The sequence below is a fragment of the Pectinophora gossypiella genome, chromosome 20, assembly GCF_024362695.1.
Source record: "Pectinophora gossypiella chromosome 20, ilPecGoss1.1, whole genome shotgun sequence".
Lineage (NCBI taxonomy): Eukaryota > Metazoa > Arthropoda > Insecta > Lepidoptera > Gelechiidae > Pectinophora > Pectinophora gossypiella.
Genome location: NC_065423.1, coordinates 9,877,056 through 9,901,003, shown reverse-complemented (window position 1 = coordinate 9,901,003; position 23,948 = coordinate 9,877,056). Strand labels below are relative to the sequence as shown.

The 23,948-nt window shown below is 41.2% G+C and overlaps 1 protein-coding gene across 5 annotated transcripts in view; it reads left to right on the top strand.

Moving 5' to 3' along the window:
• The window catches only part of LOC126376262 (arginine/serine-rich coiled-coil protein 2), a 30,335-nt gene extending 6,799 nt beyond the window's left edge, over positions 1-23,536 (top strand). For 3 of the 5 annotated variants that reach the window (XM_050023563.1, XM_050023561.1, XM_050023565.1), the window contains exons 7-13: positions 251-364; positions 1,454-1,534; positions 8,969-9,066; positions 9,782-9,921; positions 11,881-12,025; positions 12,830-12,859; positions 20,863-23,536. In XM_050023563.1, the coding sequence (XP_049879520.1) occupies positions 251-364; positions 1,454-1,534; positions 8,969-9,066; positions 9,782-9,921; positions 11,881-12,025; positions 12,830-12,859; positions 20,863-21,017 (763 nt within the window). In that variant the 3' untranslated portion in view covers positions 21,018-23,536. The remainder of the gene's footprint in view (positions 1-250; positions 365-1,453; positions 1,535-8,968; positions 9,067-9,781; positions 9,922-11,880; positions 12,026-12,829; positions 12,860-20,862) is intronic. The other 2 variants (XM_050023562.1, XM_050023564.1) reach the window with 2 other exon arrangements.
• Positions 23,537-23,948: the final 412 nt, after the last annotated feature.

Here is a 23,948-nt window from a genome sequence, read left to right as displayed (position 1 = left end):
GCCATATCATCCATCACAGCACAATCTGAGCCATTTCCTTTTGCCCGTATTCGCAATATTTATCACCTATGCGCGGAAGGCAAGAGGGTAACCACTTCCCTATTTTTCCCTAAAAAGTAGCATGGACAGCCCTATTAACTTACTAGTGGCAATTATTCAGTGCGTGAAATGTATGAAGTTATCAGAGTAATCCTGGCGCGCCCGTTGTCCGGTCAACAAAAAAAAAATATAGCTATAATTTCGTGTTCAGGTTCACAGAGCGCGCTGAGAGGGGTGGGCGAGACAGAGAACGCGGCGACAGGGAGCGAGACCGCGAGCGGGAACGGGACCGCGAGCGACACAGCCGCCGCTCACAGGAACGCTGGTGAGTTGGGGTCGTTGTACGGTCACGAGCTTTAATATGTATACACTTTGGTACCATGTCCCATTAACTTTTTAGACAAATTGAACTGTAAGTCTCACCAAATGTCAAATATGTCAGTGCGACAGAGTCCTAAAGTGGGTACATTATATTGCTCATGACTGTACAAATGAGGATAAAAACTAGAAGCTCAAATGTAGGTTGGCAGCACTGCTGCGTGTTCCTACATTTTGACAGTTCGCCATTTTGTCCATCTAAAATGAAGGACTTTTTGGCGGGAATGGCAACAGGACAGTTGCTTTCTTCATTGAATAATCTAAATAATTAATACGAAGCGGTGTTTTGTGGTTAAAGATCGCATTAAGTTAGTCGGAAAACATTCGCGATAGTGTTATTGTATCGGATAGATATAATACTATGATTTTGCAATTTTTACTCAAATAGTACGGGGAACTGTCAAAATTTAAGAACACTCGACAGTAGCGACACCTGACGGAAGAAATAGGCAGTTTTTATTCCCATTGTATTAAAAAATAGTAATCCAATTAAATCAATTTGAAAAAATAATTGTACTCTTCGACATGAGCTGATCTACAAATTATTATGATCAAATATAAGTATAGCCCATTGGTATACACGGTGTTAGTGACGTCGTAACGAAAACTTTGAGGGATGATTCAGACCATCATCATCCCCCTCAGTATTCGTTACGATGTCACTAACACCCTGTATACCGCTGTGTATGAATGTATAGAAAGTTAGCGTAAAGTTTTCGTCGTATTTTTGTACGACGCGCTTTTTCTGTGGTACTTATACCTATACCTATGTGTATCAATTATAGCCTCATGCATGCGTGACATATGTGTGATAGCGTGTGTTTGCCAGCAGGGCGGCCAATATACAACACACCCACTCCGCGCCAGCTATGTTTTGTTCAAATCAAGTTATCTTCTTTTTCTTATCGTGTGTATTGTGAGGTAGAATACCAGCCTCATCAACCCTGACGCGCTTTTTCCGTGGTACTTATACCTATGTGTATCAATTATAGCCTCATGCATGCATGACATATGTGTGATAGCGTGTGTTTGCCAGCAGGGCGGGCAGTAGACACGGCGAACGCAGGTCGCGGTCGCGCGGCGCCGCCTTCCCGCCGCCCGGGGCCTCCACCTCCAGGTACCATGCTGTTTTTTTTTATACATATTCTGTTTCCCACCGGAGTAAGCAGAGACTATAGAATTCGATTTTCCATTTTGTTTGCTTTAAAGAGAAATCTATTTTGTCTCAGTAAGACAATATGGAGATATCATGTGTTTTACAATTTGCTCTCTGACACCCCAAAAACCAAATGGGTTTCCGATCGGTTCAGAAGTACAATTTTCTATATTTTGTCTAGTCTATTTTTTCTGTACTAAACCATAGAATAAAGTAAATACTACGTACAGAACCGACAGTCCGCCCGCACCAATTCGTATCGATGCCGAGCTAGATTTACCTCACCCCCCGCGGTGCTGCACTATAGTCATAAGCCGTTAAGAAATAAGGTAGCGCGCGGACTGCTTGTCTCGCTCGCACTTACGCGCTAGGCAGCACACGGTAACAACAAGATTTTTGCATGGAGTGTCTGGGCTCTGACTAAACTCAAACTTAATTAAGTTCGTAACACAGAATTGAATGGAATAAGATTGTAATCTTCTTATCGTGTGGGTTGTGAGGTGGAATACCAGCCTCATCAACCCTGATGTCAGGGTTATGATTGAGCCGCCAAAGGCTACTGACATGGCTAATGTAACGATTACTCACTTACATCAGTAAATAGTAACCGGGACCAACGGCTTAACGTGCCTTCCGAAGCACGGATTATCTTACTTTCGGACAATCAGGTGTGAACAAGCTGATCCCAAAAATAATACAACCGCAATGTCTTATTAGCGTGTATTTCTTACAAATGGTACAAAAAAAATACAATGGAAACGGAAGGTCATAATATTGCCGGTAAATCTTGACACCGCGATGCAGAAAATGTAGTAATCGGTACAGCGACATCTAGCGGATTTTAAAAACAATACATTGCACCGCGTATACGCGTATGATGCGGTTAAACATTCCGCCCACCAAGGACAAATCATAAATTTTCCTTAATTCCGCCCACCATGATAAAACTTTAAAACATGAAAACACAACAAGAGTCACTAATTACTTGGTGAGAAAGATATGACCTTCATAAATAATATAAAGAACAATATAGACTTTACTAACAATGTGGACAATGTTATTACGAAATGAAACAGAACGAAAAATAGTGAATTTTTCACTAATTCTAAAAACAAACATAAAACAATTCCAATAATATAAACCAATGTTAAAACATTTAGTTGCATCCAACACTTAGGTAACTAGATAAAGATAAAAAATAAAAACTTAACTATCAAGTGACAGGCAAAAAGCACAGTTTTGAAACGGGTCGTTTAAAAAGGTGCCCCTTGCTTCTCAGAGAAACTACTCGCGTAATTCCGTCCAATCCAACATGTTTCTCAATTATTATTCCGTACAACCACTTAGAAGGCGGCAAATCATCTTCCATGACTAATACTATATCTCCTATTTGTGGTTCATCAGGGCTTTTATGATTCCACTTGTAGCGATGGTGAAATTGGGTTAGGTATTCACGCGACCAGCGTCGCCAAAAGTCCTGTGTCATTCTCTGGGTAAGTTGCCACCTTCGGAGACTACTAATATTAGAGTCCTGATAGCTAACATCTGGCGCCAACACCAGAGGTTCTCCAACCAGAAAATGGCCTGGTGTGAGTGGAGCCGGATCACCTGGCGTTTCACTAATTTTTGATATCGGTCTCGAGTTAAGGCAAGCCTCAATTTGAGACAAAATGGTTGTCAGTTCTTCGAAGGTCAAGGTGGAATTGCCGATTACACGCTTGAGGTGATATTTGGTGGATTTCACGCCGGCCTCCCATAATCCTCCAAAGTTTGGAGCGCGGGGCGGAATGAAATGCCAGTTGGTGTTGTTGTTGGCAAGTATTGAGGCAATCTCCGTGGCCAAACTCGACTTCTCCTCATTGAACAGCGATTTTAATTCGCGTGCAGAACCCACAAAGTTTGTGCCATTGTCGCTCCATAGCTCTGCACAGTGACCACGACGAGCAACAAAACGTCTAAAGGCGGCCATGAAGCCTTGCACTGTTAGGTCGCTTACAAGCTCCAGGTGAATGGCACGCGTGGTCATACATATGAAGAGGCATATATATCCTTTATAAGAGCGGTTACCTCGTCCTTTGGACGTTCTAATCTGGATGGGTCCTGCATAGTCAACCCCACTCTTGAAGAAAGGTCGACAAACAGTAACCCTTGATGATGGCAGTTGTCCCATGAGCTGATGCTTAACGCGAGCAGAATAACGAATACAGTGGATGCATTTCTTAACATAAGTTTTGACCAACTGTTTCGCTCCAACTATCCAAAACTTGGTACGTAAATAGTTAAGCATCAACTGGGGACCGCCATGCAAAGTCCTTTCATGAGCGTTAGCGACAAGCAAATCAGTGAAATGAGATTTCTTCGGGATAACTACGGGATGCTTCATCTCTTCACTGATTTGAGCATGCATCAGCCTGCCGCCGACTCTCAAGATTCCGTCTTCGTCAACGAAAGGATTCAACGAGGTAAGTATACTTTTTTTACTAATGTTTCTTTTTTCTTTCAGGTTTTGCAGCTCTTCGTGGAAGTATTTATCTTGATTTATCTTTATACATATCTTTAAACTTTCTTGAATTTCTAAACTTTCTACCCAAGGACTAACCTTTTCTTTTCTAATTAATTTTCCAAATCTTTTGCAGAGAGCCACAACACGGATGAGTTTTCTAAATGATGAGCACCTTTCTACGAGCTCTTCAAGTGAATTTTTATCTTCACTGGTGTAAGTATTTACTAAACAAACCTTACTTTCCTTTGCTTCCAATTGTGTTTCTTTCACAACTCCCTTTTTATACTTGATTTCCTTTTCTTTCAGCCAGGATGGACCTTCTCTCCATAGTGTTTCACCTTCAAGATCTTTTGACTCACGGGACGCGCAATCTGCAGGATTATCTTTCGTCGATACATGTGACCACTGTCCAGGATCTAATGATGTTACAATTTCAGACACACGGTTTGCAACATAAGTCTTCCATCTGTTGGGTCGACTGTTCAGCCAGGCAAGAACTACAGACGAGTCCGTCCAAGCGCGAGCTTCTGATTTATCCAATCCCATTACCTTGGCAACTTCAATTAGCAATCGCGTTAACAGGACTGCTCCACATAATTCCAATCTTGGAATCGATATTTGCTTAATTGGGGCCACTTTGGTTTTCGAAGTGATCAGTGTGACATGTACGTGGCCATAATTATCTACAACTCGTAAAAAGACAACCGCAGCATAGGCATCATTAGATGCGTCGCTAAATCCGTGCAGTTCGCGAACAACATCATCGTCGCTAGTATGGATCCATCGTGGAAGTCTAAAGGTGGTAAGTTGATTCAAGTTATTTCGGTAAGTTAACCAGTCCTTCAGTAATTGAGGTGGAAGCTCATCATCCCACTCAATTCCCGATAGCCACAATTTCTGTATGAAAATCTTGGCTGAGATTATTACTGGCGCTAACCATCCAAGAGGATCAAACAACCGTGATATATCCGATAACACTCTTCTTTTAGTTACAGGTGTCTTCAGGGGTGGAAGCTGCACTGCGTACTCAAACTCGTCGGTTCGTCGGTTCCAGGTAAGTCCCAGTATTTTCATCACCGTATCTAGTTTTAGTTTCCCTTTGATTGTTTGATCTTCCATGTTTATTTCTTTTAATAATTCCTCATTATTACTACTCCATTTTTGAAGTTCTAATCCTCCTCCCTTCAGTAATTCTGTCAGTTCTGTATAAATTTGTCTTCCTTCTTCTACAGATTTGCAACCCGTCATTAGATCATCCATGTAGAATTCCTTTAGAACTCTTTCAGTAGCCAGCGGATAATCTTTACCATCGTCATATGCCAGTTGATGTAGACTTCGAACTGCCAAGTATGGCGCCGAAGCTGTACCGAAGGTAACCCGCAATAATCTCAGATGTTGCATTTCTTCATGGGGATTTTTACGCCACAGCAGACGTTGGAAGTCGACGTCTTTGTGATCTACAAGTATCTGTCGATACATCTTGACAATATCTGCTACTAAGCAGATAGGATAATCACGCCAACGCATGATGATATGACGTAGATCATTTTGAAGAGTTGGGCCAACGAATAAGTCGTCGTTCAACGACACGCCATTGGACCCACGCGACGAAGCATCGAAGACAACACGGAGTTTGGTGGTATCTTTGTCCTCCCGAACTACAGGATGGTGAGGTAAGTAAACAACTTCTGATTTATTACGCTGATTTTCGGGTATGATCTCCATGTGTCCCAATTCGAGGTATTCGTTTATAACATTCGTGTATTGTTGTTTCAGATTACTATCGTTGGCGAATCTCTTCTCAAGCTGATGAAATCTTTTTTGGGCTATAGCCTTTGTATCGCCATCTTTACAACGAGGATCTTCGGTTTTGAATGGTAAACTAACAATATAGCGTCCAGCTCTGTCTCTTCTGGTAGTCGCTGTGAATATCTGTTCACATCTTTCTTCTTCTTCACTGAATGCAGGTTTAGCATCAGCAACTACTGGATCTGACTCCAACTCCCAAAACTTCTTCAGGAAATCGTTGTCATTGCTGTAGTGAACGTGATTGCACCTATTGGTACTGGCTGACGACTTGGATGTTTGTATAGGTCCAGATAGAATCCAACCCAGTTTGGTATTTTGGGCAACTGGTGCACCGGGTGGACCCTTGATTATACCTTCCATTAAAATCTGGCCGTATACGTCTGCTCCGAGGAGCAAATCAATTTTATTTGGATTCCCAAACGACGGATCTGCCAAAGTAATATCTGCAAACTCGGACCATAACTCAATCACGACCTTTTTTTCAGGGAGAACTGAGGTGAGCTTGGGCAGCACAAATGCTTGAATGCTACAACTAAAGTTATTGTGAAGTGACTGGATCTGAAGAGAAACCCTCGCTTTGGAGGCAATAGAGTGATCCTGTTCACTTCCCAATCCCATGATACAACTTTTGTGTTGTACTTTCTTTAGCCCGAGAAGTTGTACGGCAGATTCCGTGATGAGTGATGCTTGAGATCCCTGATCGACCAAGCATCTCAGAGTAACAAAACTATTCGTTTTGTCTTTAGCATTAACTAATGCTGTAGCGAGTAATACTTGCTCGCTTGTAGTCGCAAAACAAGTTGTGACTTGGTTTGTAGCTTCTTGCGGTGTGTCTGACACTGACGATGTTGCTACTACAACACCGTGCTCAGCTGACTCAGAAGAATCAGTTGAGTGAACTTCGTTTTTGGGGTGCAGCAGTGAGTGATGTTTCTTTTTGCATATACGACACCTAGTGGATTGACGGCATGAAAAAGCAGAGTGACCAAGAGTTAAACAATTGAAACATAAATTGTTGGATTGCACGAAATTACGTCGAACATCAGTATCGTCTTTCGCAAACTTTTTACAATTGAACAGACGATGGTTTTCAGTACAATAAACACAAGTTAATGTAGTGGTGACATGATGAACTTTTGGATTCATTTGAGTAACATTTTGTTTTTGAGGTACAGTGTTTCTTGACATCTTTGGATCCATGAATTCTAGGGCGCGAGATCTTACATTCAAAAAAGTTTTGAATGTCTTAAGTGTGGGTAAGTCATTAGTAGACTCACTGATTTTTAATTCCCATTGCTTCCTAGATTCATTGTCCAACTTTAAACAAAGAATATAAATTACAATTACATCCCATGTGCTTACATCTATGCCTAGATTATTTAACGCATGAAGACATTCGTTTGTGTTGTCCAATAGTTCCCTTAGTGCTGCTGCAGACTCTACTGTAATGTTTTTCTGACTCATGAACTTCTTCAAAATACAGTTTGACAGGTAACGTTTATTGTCATATCTCTCTTTTAATTGTTTCCAACACTGTTCATAATTTTCATTTGTAATTGGTATATGACGCAAAAGTTGTTCGGCTTCACCAGTTAGAAGGCTCTTTAAATAGTGTAACTTTTGTACGTCCTCTAGTGCCTTGTTATTGTCTACTAAAGATACAAATAGGTCTTTGAAACTTGTCCATTCGGCGTACTTTCCTGAGAACGAAGGTATGGATATTTTGGGCAACTTCAAACTCTGTTCTTTCGCAGTGACACTCTGACCAGACTGTTTTTGTTTACAGCCATCCGCTTTTCCTTCAAGAACAGCAATTCTTTCCCTCAGCTCATATTTGTACTCCGTGTATAACTCCTCACAGTTTTGGTAAGCATCAGACGTCATATACTCGGAAGCCTTTAGTTCCTCTCTATCCGAATCTTGTACAAGTTGGGTGTGTGTTAAAGTAAATTGGCTCCATAGTTCGTTCAAAGTCTCTAATCTCGTCTTAAGATACGACTGTGAAATTAGTCGCTCTTTCGGTGATTTTTTAAAGTTTGATCTAGCTTTTTTTATTCTGTCAAATAGGTCGCTTTGAACACAGATACGTGACTCCATCTTAGTTATGTTTAAAAAATATGTTTTCTATAAGAATCGTTTGTTTCACACCACAGCACACAAGTTCCGGAGTAAGTAAACTTTCAGTATTGAAAAATATTACAAGTCCACAAATTTTATCATCGAAATTTTCTAAGTGTTTGAAGAACGTTCACAGTCTATGTAAAATCGGGCATGGATTCCCCGTCTCGTCGTTTTTTTGTAAATTATTCTAAGTCCATGCAAAGTTAACTGAATTTTTTCTAAGTTCCAAATTTTACGATAAATTGCACTAAGTTATTTCTTGATTGATTCACTACGTTATAAAAGGTAAAATGTACTCACAGTTTTATGTCACTCACTCACACTAATAAAAGTTGTCACTTTGATACCGCATCCAATGTCCACTTCAGCGCACTGGTGATCCTCGGTTGATGATGCTGGTCCTCCTGTAGTTTGCTTCCTCAGCTCCTTCCCGCCAGGGATGAAGACACCATCAGCAACAAACCGTCACTGTGTCGGCGCCGCCGTGTGGACACAAGCCGTCAAAAAATCCTATGGGCCGTATACTTCCGACTCCGAAGGACCAATGAACAAGCTGATCCCAAAAATAATACAACCGCAATGTCTTATTAGCGTGTATTTCTTACAAATGGTACAAAAAAAATACAATGGAAACGGAAGGTCATAATATTGCCGGTAAATCTTGACACCGCGATGCAGAAAATGTAGTAATCGGTACAGCGACATCTAGCGGATTTTAAAAACAATACATTGCACCGCGTATACGCGTATGATGCGGTTAAACAAGGTGATCAATCAGCCTGTAATGTCCTAACCAAACTAGGGATCACAAAGTGTTTTTTGTGATATCTCCCCACCGGGATTCGATCCCGGGGCCTCCATCGTGAGTGCAACGCTCAACCACTGGACCACAGAGGCCGTTTAATATTGTAATTACTAACACCTTGGATTGTATTGTCTTTATTATTATTATTGTATTCCAGCTCAACCTCAAACGACAGACGCGTTTCCCCGCCTTCAAGCGACTACCGGCCTTCATCATACAAAGTCAATAGAAAGCTCGAAGTCATGGAGAAAATGGGTAAGTGGTAGATAATGAAACCTACGTAAACTTGTGGCATTAAATATAATTGGCGATGAGTGGGTGTGTGTGTGTGTGGGTGTGTAGGGTGTTAGTGTCATCGTAACGAAATTTTAAGGGATGATTCAGACAGAGAATTTTGAGTTGATGTCAAATGGAATAGGGTAGTTTCCAACTAGTCAAATCAGTTACATTTTACTAAACGTCAAAACATGAAATTACTATGGAATTTGTATCAAAAAGCAACCTGTTGTTATAGAAAAACGTGTCAAAATGTCGTACTCATTATTACATGTTTATTTATTAAAATTCATAAATAAGTAAAATAGACTAAAACCTATCAATAAAACCTTTTTGTCACCTTTAGTACTGTTTCTATTTAGTAATCAGAATTTCATAATTTACCTTTGACCTAGAAAACTACCCAATTTTCGGTCGCAAAAGTATGGAACTGAAAATAATTAAAAAAAGCACTACCATGAGTTTACTCGGTATTCGGTATGGTGTCACTAACGGGTCCGGGTTATAAAATCGTAAGTAAAAACATCGATGGTCGTAACATCGAACACTGCATCGAAAGGTCACTACAGCGAACGTGCGTAGTATCGAAGGTATGCCTCATATAAAGCATTCGACATCGATGGTCTAACATCGAACAGCAACAGCCTGAAAATCGCGCATGCGCCTTTCTGAAGAATCCCGTTGGGCTTCACAGGTCTGCAGATCAAGACCCCGGACGGGTCAATGGCCACGGCCCAGCAGCTGCGGGCCGCGGCCGGGGATGCGCCCGCGCCCGGCGGCCTACCCTCTTACTACAACCCTACCGCCGTCAACACTAACAAGATAATGGATCAGGTAACTGCACTCATATTCTCTTTAACCAGCTTGTTGCGAATCAGACCTTCTTATGAAGGTAGTTTATTCTGACAGCTGTCGTATCACTATGTTCTTTTGGGCCTTTGGCGGCTCAATAGTAACCCTGACACCAGAGTTGATGGTTTCATTCATATTGTGCTTTCAACATTTCCAACAAGAAAAACACTTGACACATCAGCAGGCCTATCACGCTATGTAAGCGCGCCGCGACGCGGCTCGAGATAAGGTCCTTGGTGCACGCGTCTACCGAGACATCCGCGATTTTTCAAGATGTCGCACTCCAAAGGTCGCACTGTCAAACACTCCAAAGGAGTGCGACATAAAACCTTATTATTGTATATTGTTTATAGAAGAGCCAAAAAAATGAAAACCAGACACCTATTTTCATAAGAAATAAAAAAATTGATAGTTTTTAACATAATTTGTGTGACACACTTTTCATATTCAAGTCGCGGGCAAGTCGCCCGGGAACCTTAAGGCCAGGCGCGCACTACGAGTTTTTCGCCACGCGGCAGAAAAGAGCAGCGGCATAATGTCGCACTGTAATACTGCGCCGCTGCGGCGGCTCTGCCGTCAAGTGCGCGCAATACAATTTAAAACTGTTTGGTACAGTATTACAGTGCGACATTATGCCGCTGCTTTTTTCTGCCTCGCGGCGAAAAACTCGTAGTGCGCGCCTGGCCTAACTCGTCTGTCAGATTTGACAATTCGCACTTTGACATTTACTCGCTCTACTCGCGCCGCAGCGTGTTAGGACTACTGGGGGTGTGACGATACTCAATTATTTATTGCATTCCATGTAGTACAAAAAACCAGCCAATGGTACTAAAATAAATAATAAAATAAAAATTGTTTATTTCCCGACAACTTAAGTCCATAGAGTGTTAGTAACAGTGGCCTTAAAACTATGTTAGTAATTCTTATTATACTAGATATGTAAAAAAATGTACAAAATAAATATTTAGGTTAGTGGGACCGGCACCACTCGGTAGCCTCACGGACTTTTAGTGACATGTAGTTTGATGAACCTACAGAGCCGAGAAGAGTCCCATCTATCCCCAAGCATCCTTAGGACACTATTCCCGCTCCCCGCACTCGATATACACTCGATATACTAAAGGTCATATCGGGTGTCGTATCGGGAGGTGAAGGTTTTGGCGGGAAGAAGAGAGGAATGGCGATTACTCCACCGACAAGAACGCGGCTCTTAAATAGAGAGAGAGAGAGATACTAAAGTTGATCGTGTTTTGTTGTCATATATTTAGGTAAAAAAGAGAAATGGACCAAATTAATAACAGAATGGTACCCAAGAAATGCTAAAAGAAGTAGAGGTAGACAGATGACAAAGTGGGAAGACGACATCAAAAAAGTGGCGGGACCATTATGGACCCGAATAGCAAAGGATAGAACCAGATGGAAATCTTTAGAGGAGGCCTTTGTCGAAAAACAAGCTGTCGCAAATCATCGACCGTTCGCCGATACAGTTAATTAAACAACAGATTTAGTTTATTTTTATAAAGTATTGGCAATTAGATGTACAATGTAAGTAACATAACATAAACTGCCTATATACGTCCCACTGCTGGGCACAGACCTCCCCTCAATCAACCGGAGGGGGTATGGAGCATACTCCACCACGCTGCTCCACTGCGGGTTGGTGGAGGTGTTTTTACGGCTAATAGCCGGGACCAACGGCTTAACGTGCCCTCCGAAGCACGGAATCATCTTACTTTTTCGGACAATCAGGTGATTCAAGCCTGAAAAGTCCTTACCAAACAAAGGATAGTCTCACAAAGTGATTTCGACAATGTCCCCATCGGGAATCGAACCCGGACCTCCAGATCGTGAGCCTAACGCTCTAAACACTAGACCACGGAGGCTGTTAAGTAACATAAGTAACAGCAATAAAGGCTTATTTTATTTTATTTATTTATTTAGGTAAACAAACGCAAGCTGCTGTGGTCGAGCAAGGCTGGCAAGGAGGCGGAGGAGGCGGCCAAGTGGAGCGGCACGCGGTTCGCGCAGGACAACGACGGCAAGCAGGTCTCCAAGTTCATGAGGCTCATGGGGATTAAGGAACCAGGTACACGCACCATGTTTATTTTATTTATCTAATCTTAGGCCCCGATTCCTGCAGACGCCTCCTAATTTTACTTTAAGTTATACCTGTCATTTTCTTATCCACCGAAAAGGAAAGGGACGGATGATTGACCGCTCTTAATTTTAAGAAGAATGAGTAAATGAATGGATAATCCGCAAAAATGTATCTCGCTGGTATGCAAACCGTTTGACGTGTGCTGTCAACATAATTCTGTCGGGTTATTGGCCAGTGTAAGATTTGTAGACGGTTGTTTTAGATTTGTACTTAAAATTGACGTGTGTATAATTTTATGCTTGTCGATTACCCGTCCCTCTCCTTTTCGGCGGATAAGAAAATGACAGATATAACTTAAAATAAAATTAGATGGTTTTTACAGGAATTAGCACCTTAATCTCTTCTTCTAATCCTTTTATCCCCTGTTGGGATGTATTTAATCTTAATACTAAATAAATATTACTATACACCTCTGCCTACCTCTACGGGGATACAGGCGTGTACTTTGCTATGTTGTGTATTTTAGTTCAAGCTAGGTTAAGAGTCCAGGGGGGTTAAAATGGCCACATCGAAGCAATTCATCTAAGAAAGCAATATTGCTACTTGATATTTGTTTGCATTGCGCACTTACTTTTATATGCGCAAAAATGTTAAAATGCAACATTCTTTCTTATATGAATTGCTTCGATGTGGCCATTTTAACACCCCAGTTCTAAATCTTCCTTGCGCTTATCCTAAATATCATTTTCAAACTCTTTTTACAATTTAGTTTTTTTCATTTATTCAAAATAGGTTCAAGTATGACAACAATCTCTTCTGAGGGTAAGTGGAGATTAAGCCATATGTTAGGGAGTTTGACTTCGATAGCTAAAGAGAGAAAATTGGACTGACCTGAAGCTCCTCGTCTGCTGGATTTCGGGGCGCCCCGGTCTCGTTCACCACAGGCAGTGTATATAGTCCTTGTGTGTAAGATTGCACTTGTCTTGTGTCGATAATTTGGAGTAATTGAGCACTTTTGGGAAATAGAAAGGCCTAGAAGGCGTATGAGCTCGTTGAGCCGTTGTGATTCGACTTGAAAAATCTTGAGAATGCAATGAGAAAGAGACGTAGTTCAGTCTCTTCACGTTGGCAGCACTGTCGTGTGCGTTTCATTAGTGCACTTTGCAAAGCGTTTTGATCATATCCAAAATTCAAATTAGCTATCGATTTGGATGAATAGAAATACATAAATTACGAACTAGAAATAACCGTCTTGTGCTTGTGACAATTGGTTTTAAAAGAAGTACGGAACATGCCGCCGACCATAAAATAATGCTTATTTTATTAAGAAACTATGCTAAACTTAGAATACTACAACATGCAATGAAATAGTAAAAGAAATACCTAATCAATAGGCAACGGGCAGACCTTAACGACAGGTCGCTTGGTTACGGTATTACCGGTGCGCACAGTCACGACGCGAGTAACACCGTCAGAGCCCGGGTGCAGCTGCTGCACGCGCGCCAGGCGCCACTGCAGCGGCGGCAGCGTGTTGTCGATCAACACAACTACAGATCCCTCACGGAGGGGTGTGTTAGGGTCATCGTGAAACCATTTACCACGCTGTTGAAGCTGGTGGAGGTATTCGACACTCCAGCGCTTCCAAAAATGTTGTACAGCTTGTTGAATCACTTGCCACCTGACGAGGCGGTTAGGATTGTCGTGAGTTAGGTTAAACTCGGGGAGTGCATTTAAAGGTTCCCCGATAAGGAAGTGTCCGGGTGTTAGTGGTAACGGATCGGAAGGATCGTTACTGAGGCTGCTGAGTGGCCTTGAATTCAGAACAGCTTCAATCTGACAAATTAGTGTGTTAAATTCGTCTTGTGTAAGTGCAAGAGAACCTATGACGCGATGCAAATGAACCTTGAGTGATTTGACCGCGGATTCATATATTCCACCAAAGTGGCTTCCGTAAGGCGGATTAAAATGCCAAGTTATGGACATGGCAGTTAAATGATTTTGAATGACAGCGTTGTTCGCTTCATTCTGTAAGAATGAGTAAAGTTCTGAGAGGTAACGATTACAACCTACAAAGTTTTTTCCGTTGTCGGAATAAATGTCCGTACATAACCCTCGACGTGATATGAAACGGCGTAATGCATTTAGGAATGCCTCAGTTGACAATTCTGGAACGAGTTCGAGATGAATAGCTTTAGTTGACATGCAAATAAAGACGCAAACATATGATTTGAATATTTTCGCATTTCGATATTTATTAGATTTAAGATTGAAATGTCCAGCAAAATCAATCCCGACGTGGAGAAATGGACGTAAATTACGAACTCGGGCGGCCGGTAGTGGAGCCATCGGCGGCTGTCGAGCGACCGGTCGCGCGCGGAAGCAACGCACGCAGCGGCGTGTGCGCATACGGACAGCGTCGCGAGCGCAGAGAATCCAGTAAGTTTGTGCAAGTATGCACTGTAAAGTCTGAGGGCCAACGTGTAAGTTTGTCGTATGATAAAAATCTATGAGTAAATTTGTAAAATGATGTCGTTTTGGTAAAATAATCTGATGTCTTGCATCGTAAGGAATGTTGGCATGACTTATTCTGCCGCCGACCCTGAGGAGTCCGACGTCATCAATAAAAGGTTTAAGTCTTTGAAGACGTTGAGTACATCTGTCATCGTCCTTAAGACGAGAGATGTCTTCTGAGAAATGTTCGGATTGAACCAGTGAAATAATGCGGTTGAGAGCCTGTTTGGTCTCTGGAACCGTTACGTGCTGAGAAGCATATGATTCTGTTTTACGACATTTATTGTAAAATCGAAAGATTAGTGCCACGATGCGCAGCATCTTGGGCAGCGAAGAGAATCGCTCGATGAACTCGAGAGTGGGTTCACTCTTCTGAGTGACGAGAGTGTGTTTGCGACGTTCTTCGTCAGTATGACAATTGACGTGAGATATAGGCCATTCGGGCTGCGGTTTAGAGAGCCAGGAGGGTCCATGGAACCATTGTTGGTGGTCCAAGCGAGACGGTAGAACACCTCGGGACGCGGGGTCCGCCGGGTTGTCAGCAGAGCGTACATGGTGCCACTGTGCAGCAGGTACGTTATTCGTAGTTTCCGCGATGCGGTTACAAACGTAAGTTCGCCACTTGTCAGGAGATGAGCGCAACCAAGCAAGTGTGATTGACGAATCGCACCAAGCGAAGATTTCGTCGAAAGTTAAATATGAGCTGTAAGCCGTAATTACCTTTTTTATCAGTTTTGATAAAAGCAGAGCACCACATAATTCTAAGCGTGGGATTGAAAGGCGTTTCAAAGGCGCAACCTTTGTCTTGCCAAGAAGAAGATGAGACGTGATGCAACCATCAGCATCTATGACGCGAATGTAGACGCAGGCTGAGTACGCCTTTTCTGAGGCGTCGGAAAAGCCGTGAAGCTGCACGTTGTGCGTGCTTGGAAGTACATGACGAGGTAACGCTATGTTTTGTAGCAGTGGAAGTTCATCAAGAAACTGATACCACAAATCGCAGATTCCTTGTGGAGGAGCGTCGTCCCATCCTACACCGGATACCCACAGAAGTTGAATTAAATGTTTAGCAAACAGAGTTATAGGACTAAGAAAACCTAGAGGATCGTAAATCTTAGCAATTTCTGCAAGCATGATACGCTTTGTACATTTACGCGAAGGCGTATCTGTCTGGTAGGTAAAACTATCCGATTTAGGATTCCACTTGAGTCCAAGTACCTTGACAGACTTGTCAGTGTCAAGAGCTGAAAGTATGAGAGAGTCGTCATAAGTCTCGTCATTGTTAAAAACATGCGATAAGAAATCGGAGCTATTGCTAGTCCATTTGCGGAGTTCGAACGTTCCCGCTTTGCAAATAGACGTAAGTTGACGCTGAAGAGCGAGAGCATCATCTAGGTTGTCAGAACCGGTAACGACATCGTCAACGAAGACATCGTTGAGAAGCACCTGCGAAGCAAGTGGGAATGCGTTGGCTTCATCAATCGCTAATTGACGAAGTGTCCGTAAGGCCAAGAATGGCGCAGAGGCAACGCCGAAAGTCACCGTGCACAGGCGGTATTCCTGTACAGGATCAAGAGGAGAGAATCTCCAGAGAATACGATGAAAGTGGCGATGTTCTTTACAAATGTTAATGAAGCGATACATCATTTTGATGTCAGCTGTGAATACGATTTTGTGAAGTCTATATTTTAGAAGAACTTCCGATATGTCTTGTTGAAGCTTCTGTCCTGTAAGGAGATTGTCGTTGAGAGAACGACCTGATGTCGTTTTGCACGAGGCATCGAAAACAACACGCAGCTGCGTAGTGACAGCCTTTTGTCGAAGCACGAAGTGATGAGGTATGTAGTAAGGAGATATGTCAGTGTTGACAGAGTCCTTGACAGTCTCCATATGTCCCATGTCTAGGTACTCCTGAAGACATTTATTGTATTCAGCTCGTAAAGCAGGATCACGCGACAGTCGAGCTTCAATTTTGTGTAAGCGAGAAAGAGCGACATCACGAGAATCGCCTAGAGGAGGCGCATTTTCCTTAAAGGGAAGACAAACAGTGTATTTACCCAGTGGGTCACGTGTATGAGTATTCACGAAAATTGATTCGCATAAAGCGTCGTCTTTTGAGAGCTGAGTCTCTTCTGGAATGGATTCCAATTCCCAAAACCGTTGGAGTTGGGTGTCCAAAGAACTAGTGCTAAGGTTCGTACTGACACGACCTTGACGTGTATGAGAAATTCTACCATTGAGTAGGTAGCCAAAGATGCTATTCATAGCCACAGGAGTGCCTTGTGGGCCTATGATATTATCATGAAGCAGTAAGCTATCACTATAGTCAGACCCCAGTAGGAGCTCAACAGGACGCGCAGAACGCAGTTCTGGGTCTGCCAGATGAGGTGATGATCACCTTGAAGGTGAGTAATTTGCTCAAACGAGCTTGGCACGTTTGGAATGTAACTAGTAATTTTAGGTAAAATAAGCGCTTCAATGAACAACTTAGGTTCTGTTTTATCACGAGGCGTAACTTCGCATAAGACGTATCCACGCGGTCGTTCGTTGCTGTCGCCGATACCAGAGACAGTCATGCTGGTGTGTGCGGGACGTCGCGGCAGGCCGAGCCGCTGCACACAGGACTCCGTGATGAGCGTGGCTTGCGAGCCTTGGTCTACGAGCGCGCGCACGGGGCGCGCCGGACGGCGGGCGTCGTCAAGAGAACGAATGTTAACGAGCGCGGTGGTTAGAAGAACCGTACAGTTATTGTTGTGTGTAGGAACCGAACCCCCATGTAATGAAGTGGGTGAAGCTAAATTATTGCTTGGCGAGTGTAACTCGGGAAGCTTAGAATAATATTCCGCAGTCAGTGTGACATTTGGAACGGGCATATCCTCATGTAATAAGGAGTGGTGCCGCTGAGAGCAAACGCGGCAACTGTGGCGCGAGCTACAGTCCTTTGTTTCATGACCGATAAACAAGCAGTTATAACAAATTTTGTTTTCTGTTATAAAACGTTTACGTTCGGCTAAATTAAGTTTTTGAAATTTATCGCACTTGTATAAAGGATGAGAATTGAGTTTACAGTACGCGCATTTAATTTTATTTAAATAATCCGTTGAAGTAACAGTATGAAAACTCATAGTTCGCGCGGAACGAGTAAAAGATTCCGATGAGCGCGGCACGTTGTGCTTAGATTGATGCGCGTCGGAGTGCGAGCGATTAATCGACAGCGCGCGGCGAGAGGCGTGCGCGGGAGAAGGGCGCGGCGGCGGCGGCGGCGAGCCGAGCGGCGCCGGCGGCGGCGGCCGGGCCGCGCTTGAGAAGCGAGCCGACATCACCTCAGACGTCGATAGCTCCTTGTTAAGGAAAACTATCAATTCCTTAACATTAGGTATGTCACGTGACGACTGTAACGACAGTTCGAAACGTCTTCGAATGTTAGGGGTAATTTTGCGCAGCAAAATGTTCAGAAGTAGAAAAGTCCAGTCCGACACTGGAAACCCCAAAGACAATAAGGCCGTGATGTTTTCGTGATAGGTATTTAATAAGTTACGTAAACTCGACTCAAAGTTTTTATCAATAACTGATTCCACGTCCAGAATGTTATCTAAATGTTTAGTTGCAATAATACGTTTGTTGTCATAACGATTTATCAACACCTGCAAGGCGTTTTCATAGTTAGACTCGGTAACAGGTATGGATTTAATTAAGTTATAAGGTTCACTTTTCAATGACAATAATAAGTAACGAAAACGTTCAACGTTTGTTAATGAGTTGTTATCGTGAACAAGTGATTTGAACAAATCATAAAAAGCGTTCCATTCGGTCAGTTGACCATCAAAAGATTGCAATGCTAAAGTAGGTAATTTAACATGCATTTTGTTAAGTTCGTTCGAATCATGTCCGCAGGACATTGACCCGTTAGCTATACTTTGCCTACGCGTTTCTTTCAAAGCATCTAAAATGATTTGCGTTTCATAATATAAAGAATCAAACTGGTTTCTTATCGCCAAGTGTTGATCTTTACTGAATTCACCTTGTTTCGCAGAAAGTTTTTCGATTTTTGCTTGAACTTGTAAGAATGTTTTCTTTATGGAATTTAATTCTTTAACGCGAACTCTGAACTCAGCAGGATTGTTGGAACAATCTACAATACGTTGAATATTGTTAATAGCTAAATCACGCTCAAATGATAATTGTTCAAGTTCCATTGTTACCATGAAGTAAAACAAATTTGTAAAAGTTGTAAAGTTTAGGTATAAAGTGTATAACGTAAATGTATATAGGTACGAGTATCTATGTAAATTTAAATAAAAGTTATAAGTCGGAAAATAAAATGTTTTGTCCCAAATTAAAACGTAAGTACGTCACGTTTTGTTTAGTGGTTTTAATAAGATTTAACACGCAATGTTAAATATGTAAAATGTATGAATAAGTACGTAAATACTTAAACCAAAGAAAAACTGATCATGTACGAAAATACAATGACCGCTAGATTGGGTCTGGTATATAGGAATACCTAAACCGCTAAGTACTGTTGTAATTAGTAGTAGCAATACGTACTAAATACAAGTAGAAAATTATTAGTATGTAATACCAATATTAAACCGGCCAAGTAATGGCGGCTATTGTTACGCGCTGCGCGAGCTGCTGCCGTGGCGCGCGGCGTTTGTTACCTACCTACCCGCGGTGCGGGAAATAAATTGAAGTAAACTTTGGAAAAAAGCTCAAAACCCCATGAAACTATATATAATTAGAAAGGTCTCGTTGAGATCTAACTATGCACACCGGTATTATCGCAAAATAACACGCTTAGTGGTCGGAAACTCGATATTAATAATTATGGCTGGCGGTAGAACCCGACGCTGCGCACATAACTATTGCAAGTCGCTAGCACAAGACAAGTTGTTTACGCGTAAATTAACACACTAGAACCAAGATACACAACGATATATCCGGCTCGAATAAATGTTAGGGAGTTTGACTTCGATAGCTAAAGAGAGAAAATTGGACTGACCTGAAGCTCCTCGTCTGCTGGATTTCGGGGCGCCCCGGTCTCGTTCACCACAGGCAGTGTATATAGTCCTTGTGTGTAAGATTGCACTTGTCTTGTGTCGATAATTTGGAGTAATTGAGCACTTTTGGGAAATAGAAAAGCCTAGAAGGCGTATGAGCTCGTTGAGCCGTTGTGATTCGACTTGAAAAATCTTGAGAATGCAATGAGAAAGAGACGTAGTTCAGTCTCTTCACGTTGGCAGCACTGTCGTGTGCGTTTCATTAGTGCACTTTGCAAAGCGTTTTGATCATATCCAAAATTCAAATTAGCTATCGATTTGGATGAATAGAAATACATAAATTACGAACTAGAAATAACCGTCTTGTGCTTGTGACAATTGGTTTTAAAAGAAGTACGGAACACCATATAATGAATAGGGTAGGTCAAATCAGTTACTTTTTACTAAACGTCAAAACCGGAAATTACTATGAGTGGGTGTATATTATACAGGGTGTTAGTGACATCGTAACGAAAACTTTGAGGGATGATTCAGACCAGGATTCTGAGTAGATGTCACATGGAATAGGGTAGTTTCCAACTAGTCAAATCAGTTACATTTTACTAAACGTCAAAACACGAAATTACTATGGAATTTGTATCAAAGCAACCTGTGACGTCATAGAAAAACGTAACAAACTGTTGCACTTATTACATTTTTCTTTATTAACATTCATAAATAAAAAAGACGTCGAGGGAGGAGGAAGAAGTCATGGCTGCGGAACATCCGCGAATGGACCGGCGTTACAACCGTAGAACAGCTGTTTCGTCTTGCTTCTGACAGAGAAGAGTTCTCAAAGCTGACGGCCAACGTCCAGTAATGGACAGGCACTATAAGAAGAAGAAGATTTAGTAATCAGAATTTCATAATTTATCTTTGACCTTGGAAACTACATAATTACTTATAAACTAGCAGGGAGAAAGGGTTCATTATTATTATCTTATTCGCTTTATTTTGAGGAGCTCGGTGGCGCAGCGGTAAACGGGCACGGTCTGCGATAGTTGAAGTAAAGCAACTTTCGCAAAGACCGGTCATAGGATGGGTGACCACAAAAAAAAAGTTTTTATCTCGAGCTCCTCCGTGCTTCGGAAGGTACGTTAAGCCGTTGGTCCCGGCTGCATTAGCAATCGTTAATAACCATCAAACCGCACTGGGCCCGCGTGATGGTTTAAGGCCCGATCTCCCTATCCATCCATAGGGAAGGCCCCAGCAGTGGGGACGTCAATGGGCTGATGATGATGATTCGCTTTATCCCTGTTATCTTCTTGTCTTCAGGTGCAGTGAAACCCGAATCAACAGACAAAACGGCAGACCCGATCAAGAAGCAAGAAGAACTGTTTCAAGCGATGCAAGCTCAGTACGAAGTGGCCCGAGCCACGACGCACACCATGCGCGGCGTAGGCCTCGGCTTTCAAAGAGGACAGTACTAGGCCACAGTGAAGTGATTGTGATCAGATGACGTGACAGGGTAGGTCTTCGAACACCAGAAGTCATAAAAAAAATAGATCTTTTTGCAAACATCCATTCAGAACTCACGTAAGTCACGTAGCCACTTTAGAACCCTGTCGCACTATCATATTTGACATTTAATGAGCCTTACGGTTTAATTTGTCAAAAAAGTTAATGTGACATGGTATCAAAGTGTATACATATTAGTACTCGTGAGCGTACATAAGCTATAACTGGATATTTTTGCGTTTACGGTAATGATATTGAGTTCCGGTGTTCGAAGAGCTACCTAACAGCCAAAAAATTAGTGATGGACCTATATTTTTTAACTGTGGATATATTTATCTCAGCCAAGTTAGGTAAATGTAATTGGTTCCTCTCTCGTGTCAGTCTATTCTTTATTTAAAAATCTATAAAAATGGCTATGGTATGCTTTAAATCTATTTTATAGCTAATCCAGTCAAAAGCATGGGAGTCTTTTTTATCGAAGTTTGGCTATAAGTTTGGTTGTATTTTTTTGTATGTTGACAATTCTTACATGTGTATTATTGTCTGGAAATTATGTATGCGTAATTTTCTTAGTTGTGAACCCATTTGTTAACGAGTTTAGAATTGCACAATACACCATGATGATATGAACATCATTTGCGTACAGCAGTGGATCCCAAATAGCTTAATTAAAACATATAACACCAGGTTCTTACCGCTTTAAAATCAGGGATATACTCACACATACCCATGGGGTCTCATATCCCTGATTTTAAGGCGGTACGAACTCGGTATTATGTGTTTTAATTATGATAATAACCGCCAAATATATATTTATATATATTTATTTAAATATATATATATATATTTCATGCGTACTTCTTAAAGAGAGTACAATCTCGCGTCCCTGACTTAGCATCACGCCTGTATCCCCAAAGAGGTAGTACAGTAATAATAAAAGTCTAAGAACATTAAAGAATGAGAATGTCGGTTCGACTGACTATTCTGCGTACTTTAAGCATCTTTCCGTATCCCGAGTGTTACGAATACCGTTGGGAACCACTGTTAGGCCGGTCACATACATTCGGAATTCCGTTTCGGAATTTCGATTCGAAATACTGTTTCGGGATTCCGTTAATATATCACACACATACGTTTATTTCCGTTCGGAATAACAAGGCTCAGTTGAGCGACTCTAGAACTTGAGTTCAGACATTTGGCATTATGGACGACGATTTTCTTATCGCGATAGCACTGTTCCTATACCTATCAAGGAAAAAAAAAATACGAAATGCGTAATTCCGAATACATAGGCCATCATACGGAATTCCCAATCAGATTAAATTTCGAACGGAAAAAAACTAAGTATGTGGTTGATTCATAGATGTTGTATGGATTTAATGCGTTCGATATTTCGAATCGATATTTCGAATCGAAATTCCGAAACGGAATTCCGAATGTATGTGACCGGCCTTATAGAGCAAAGTAGTGATGTTCGGTCTATATACGTTAAATAATAGGTGTTTGTTGTAGATGATGTCACCGTTTTCACTATAGATCTTATTGCCAACATTACTGCATAATTTGGTGTTGCCAAACTACGCGAATGTAATCAATAGAAAATGTATGAATCTGCAATTTTCAAAGTCATAGATATTTTGCAAGCCAAATTAGTTATAATGGAATCTACTAAGATCTCAGCGTGGATGTACAGCTTCTGTAAAAATTACGAGCATTGTAGTCAGAAGTAGAGAAGCGAAATCTTATGAAACATTTTGTAAAATCTTGTAAGCTTAGGGCCCCTGTATAAAGCAAAAATAGACAGGCTACATTCATAGAAATGAAAAAATATATTTCTTCCCCTGCGGTCTCGATTTTCGAGCGATAATGTACATAATGTTGTGATTTTAATTTATATTTATACATTTTATACTGATAAGAATCCGCCACCATATTTTTCCGTACAAAAAATATAAGTAAATAAAATACAGATACAGTTTTATGCATTATATCTCGGGCAATTGGGTAGTTTCCTAGCTCTATTACTAAATAAACACAGATCTAAAGGTGACAAAAAACGTTTTCTTTTTTCTATTTAACTTATTTATTAATTTAAATAAAGAAAAATGTAATAATAAGTGCTACATTTTGTCACATTTTTCTATGACGTCACAGGTCGCTTTTTCATACAAATTCCGTTGTAATTTCGTGTTTTGACGTTAAGTAAAAAGTAACTGATTTGTTGGAAGCTACCCTATTGTGCCCGATTATACATAGATTACTTTTTGCTAAGGAATAGTTCAGCGGCTATGTGTGATATAATAACGCTATTTAATTTAAATGAAAAACTGATGGCCACTGCATTTATAATTAATAATGATCTTCCTATGTTCTCCTAGTGTTAAATTAGCCGTAAGCCTCACTCAGATTTGACATATTAATGAATCAATGCAGTGGTGATCAGTTGTGAGATAGATAAGGTAATAAATATAAATAAATAATAATATAGGTACTTTTGGTTTTTTATTTTACTAGCCCTTTCCATTAGTTTTCAAATAAAATACATAATCTCCGAACACCCTGTCTCTTATCCGTTGCACTTACTACACAAAAATTACGAGAATTTGTCGCCAAATATCAGATTTGAGGTTTCAGTAACGACAAGGAAGGAGTAGGAAGGATAATCTTTTTTTTAAATAATAGATAGCAGGGACGACTCGATTTAATGTGATACATACATACATACATAAACTCACGCCTATTTCCCACCGGGGTAAGCAGAGACTATAGAATTCCATTTGCTTCGATCCTGACACACTTCTCTTGCTTCCTCCACATTCATCAATCGCTTCATACACGCACGCCGGTATTTAATGTGATAATTATGTATTTTCTCATTACTTTGGTAATACATAATTATTCAA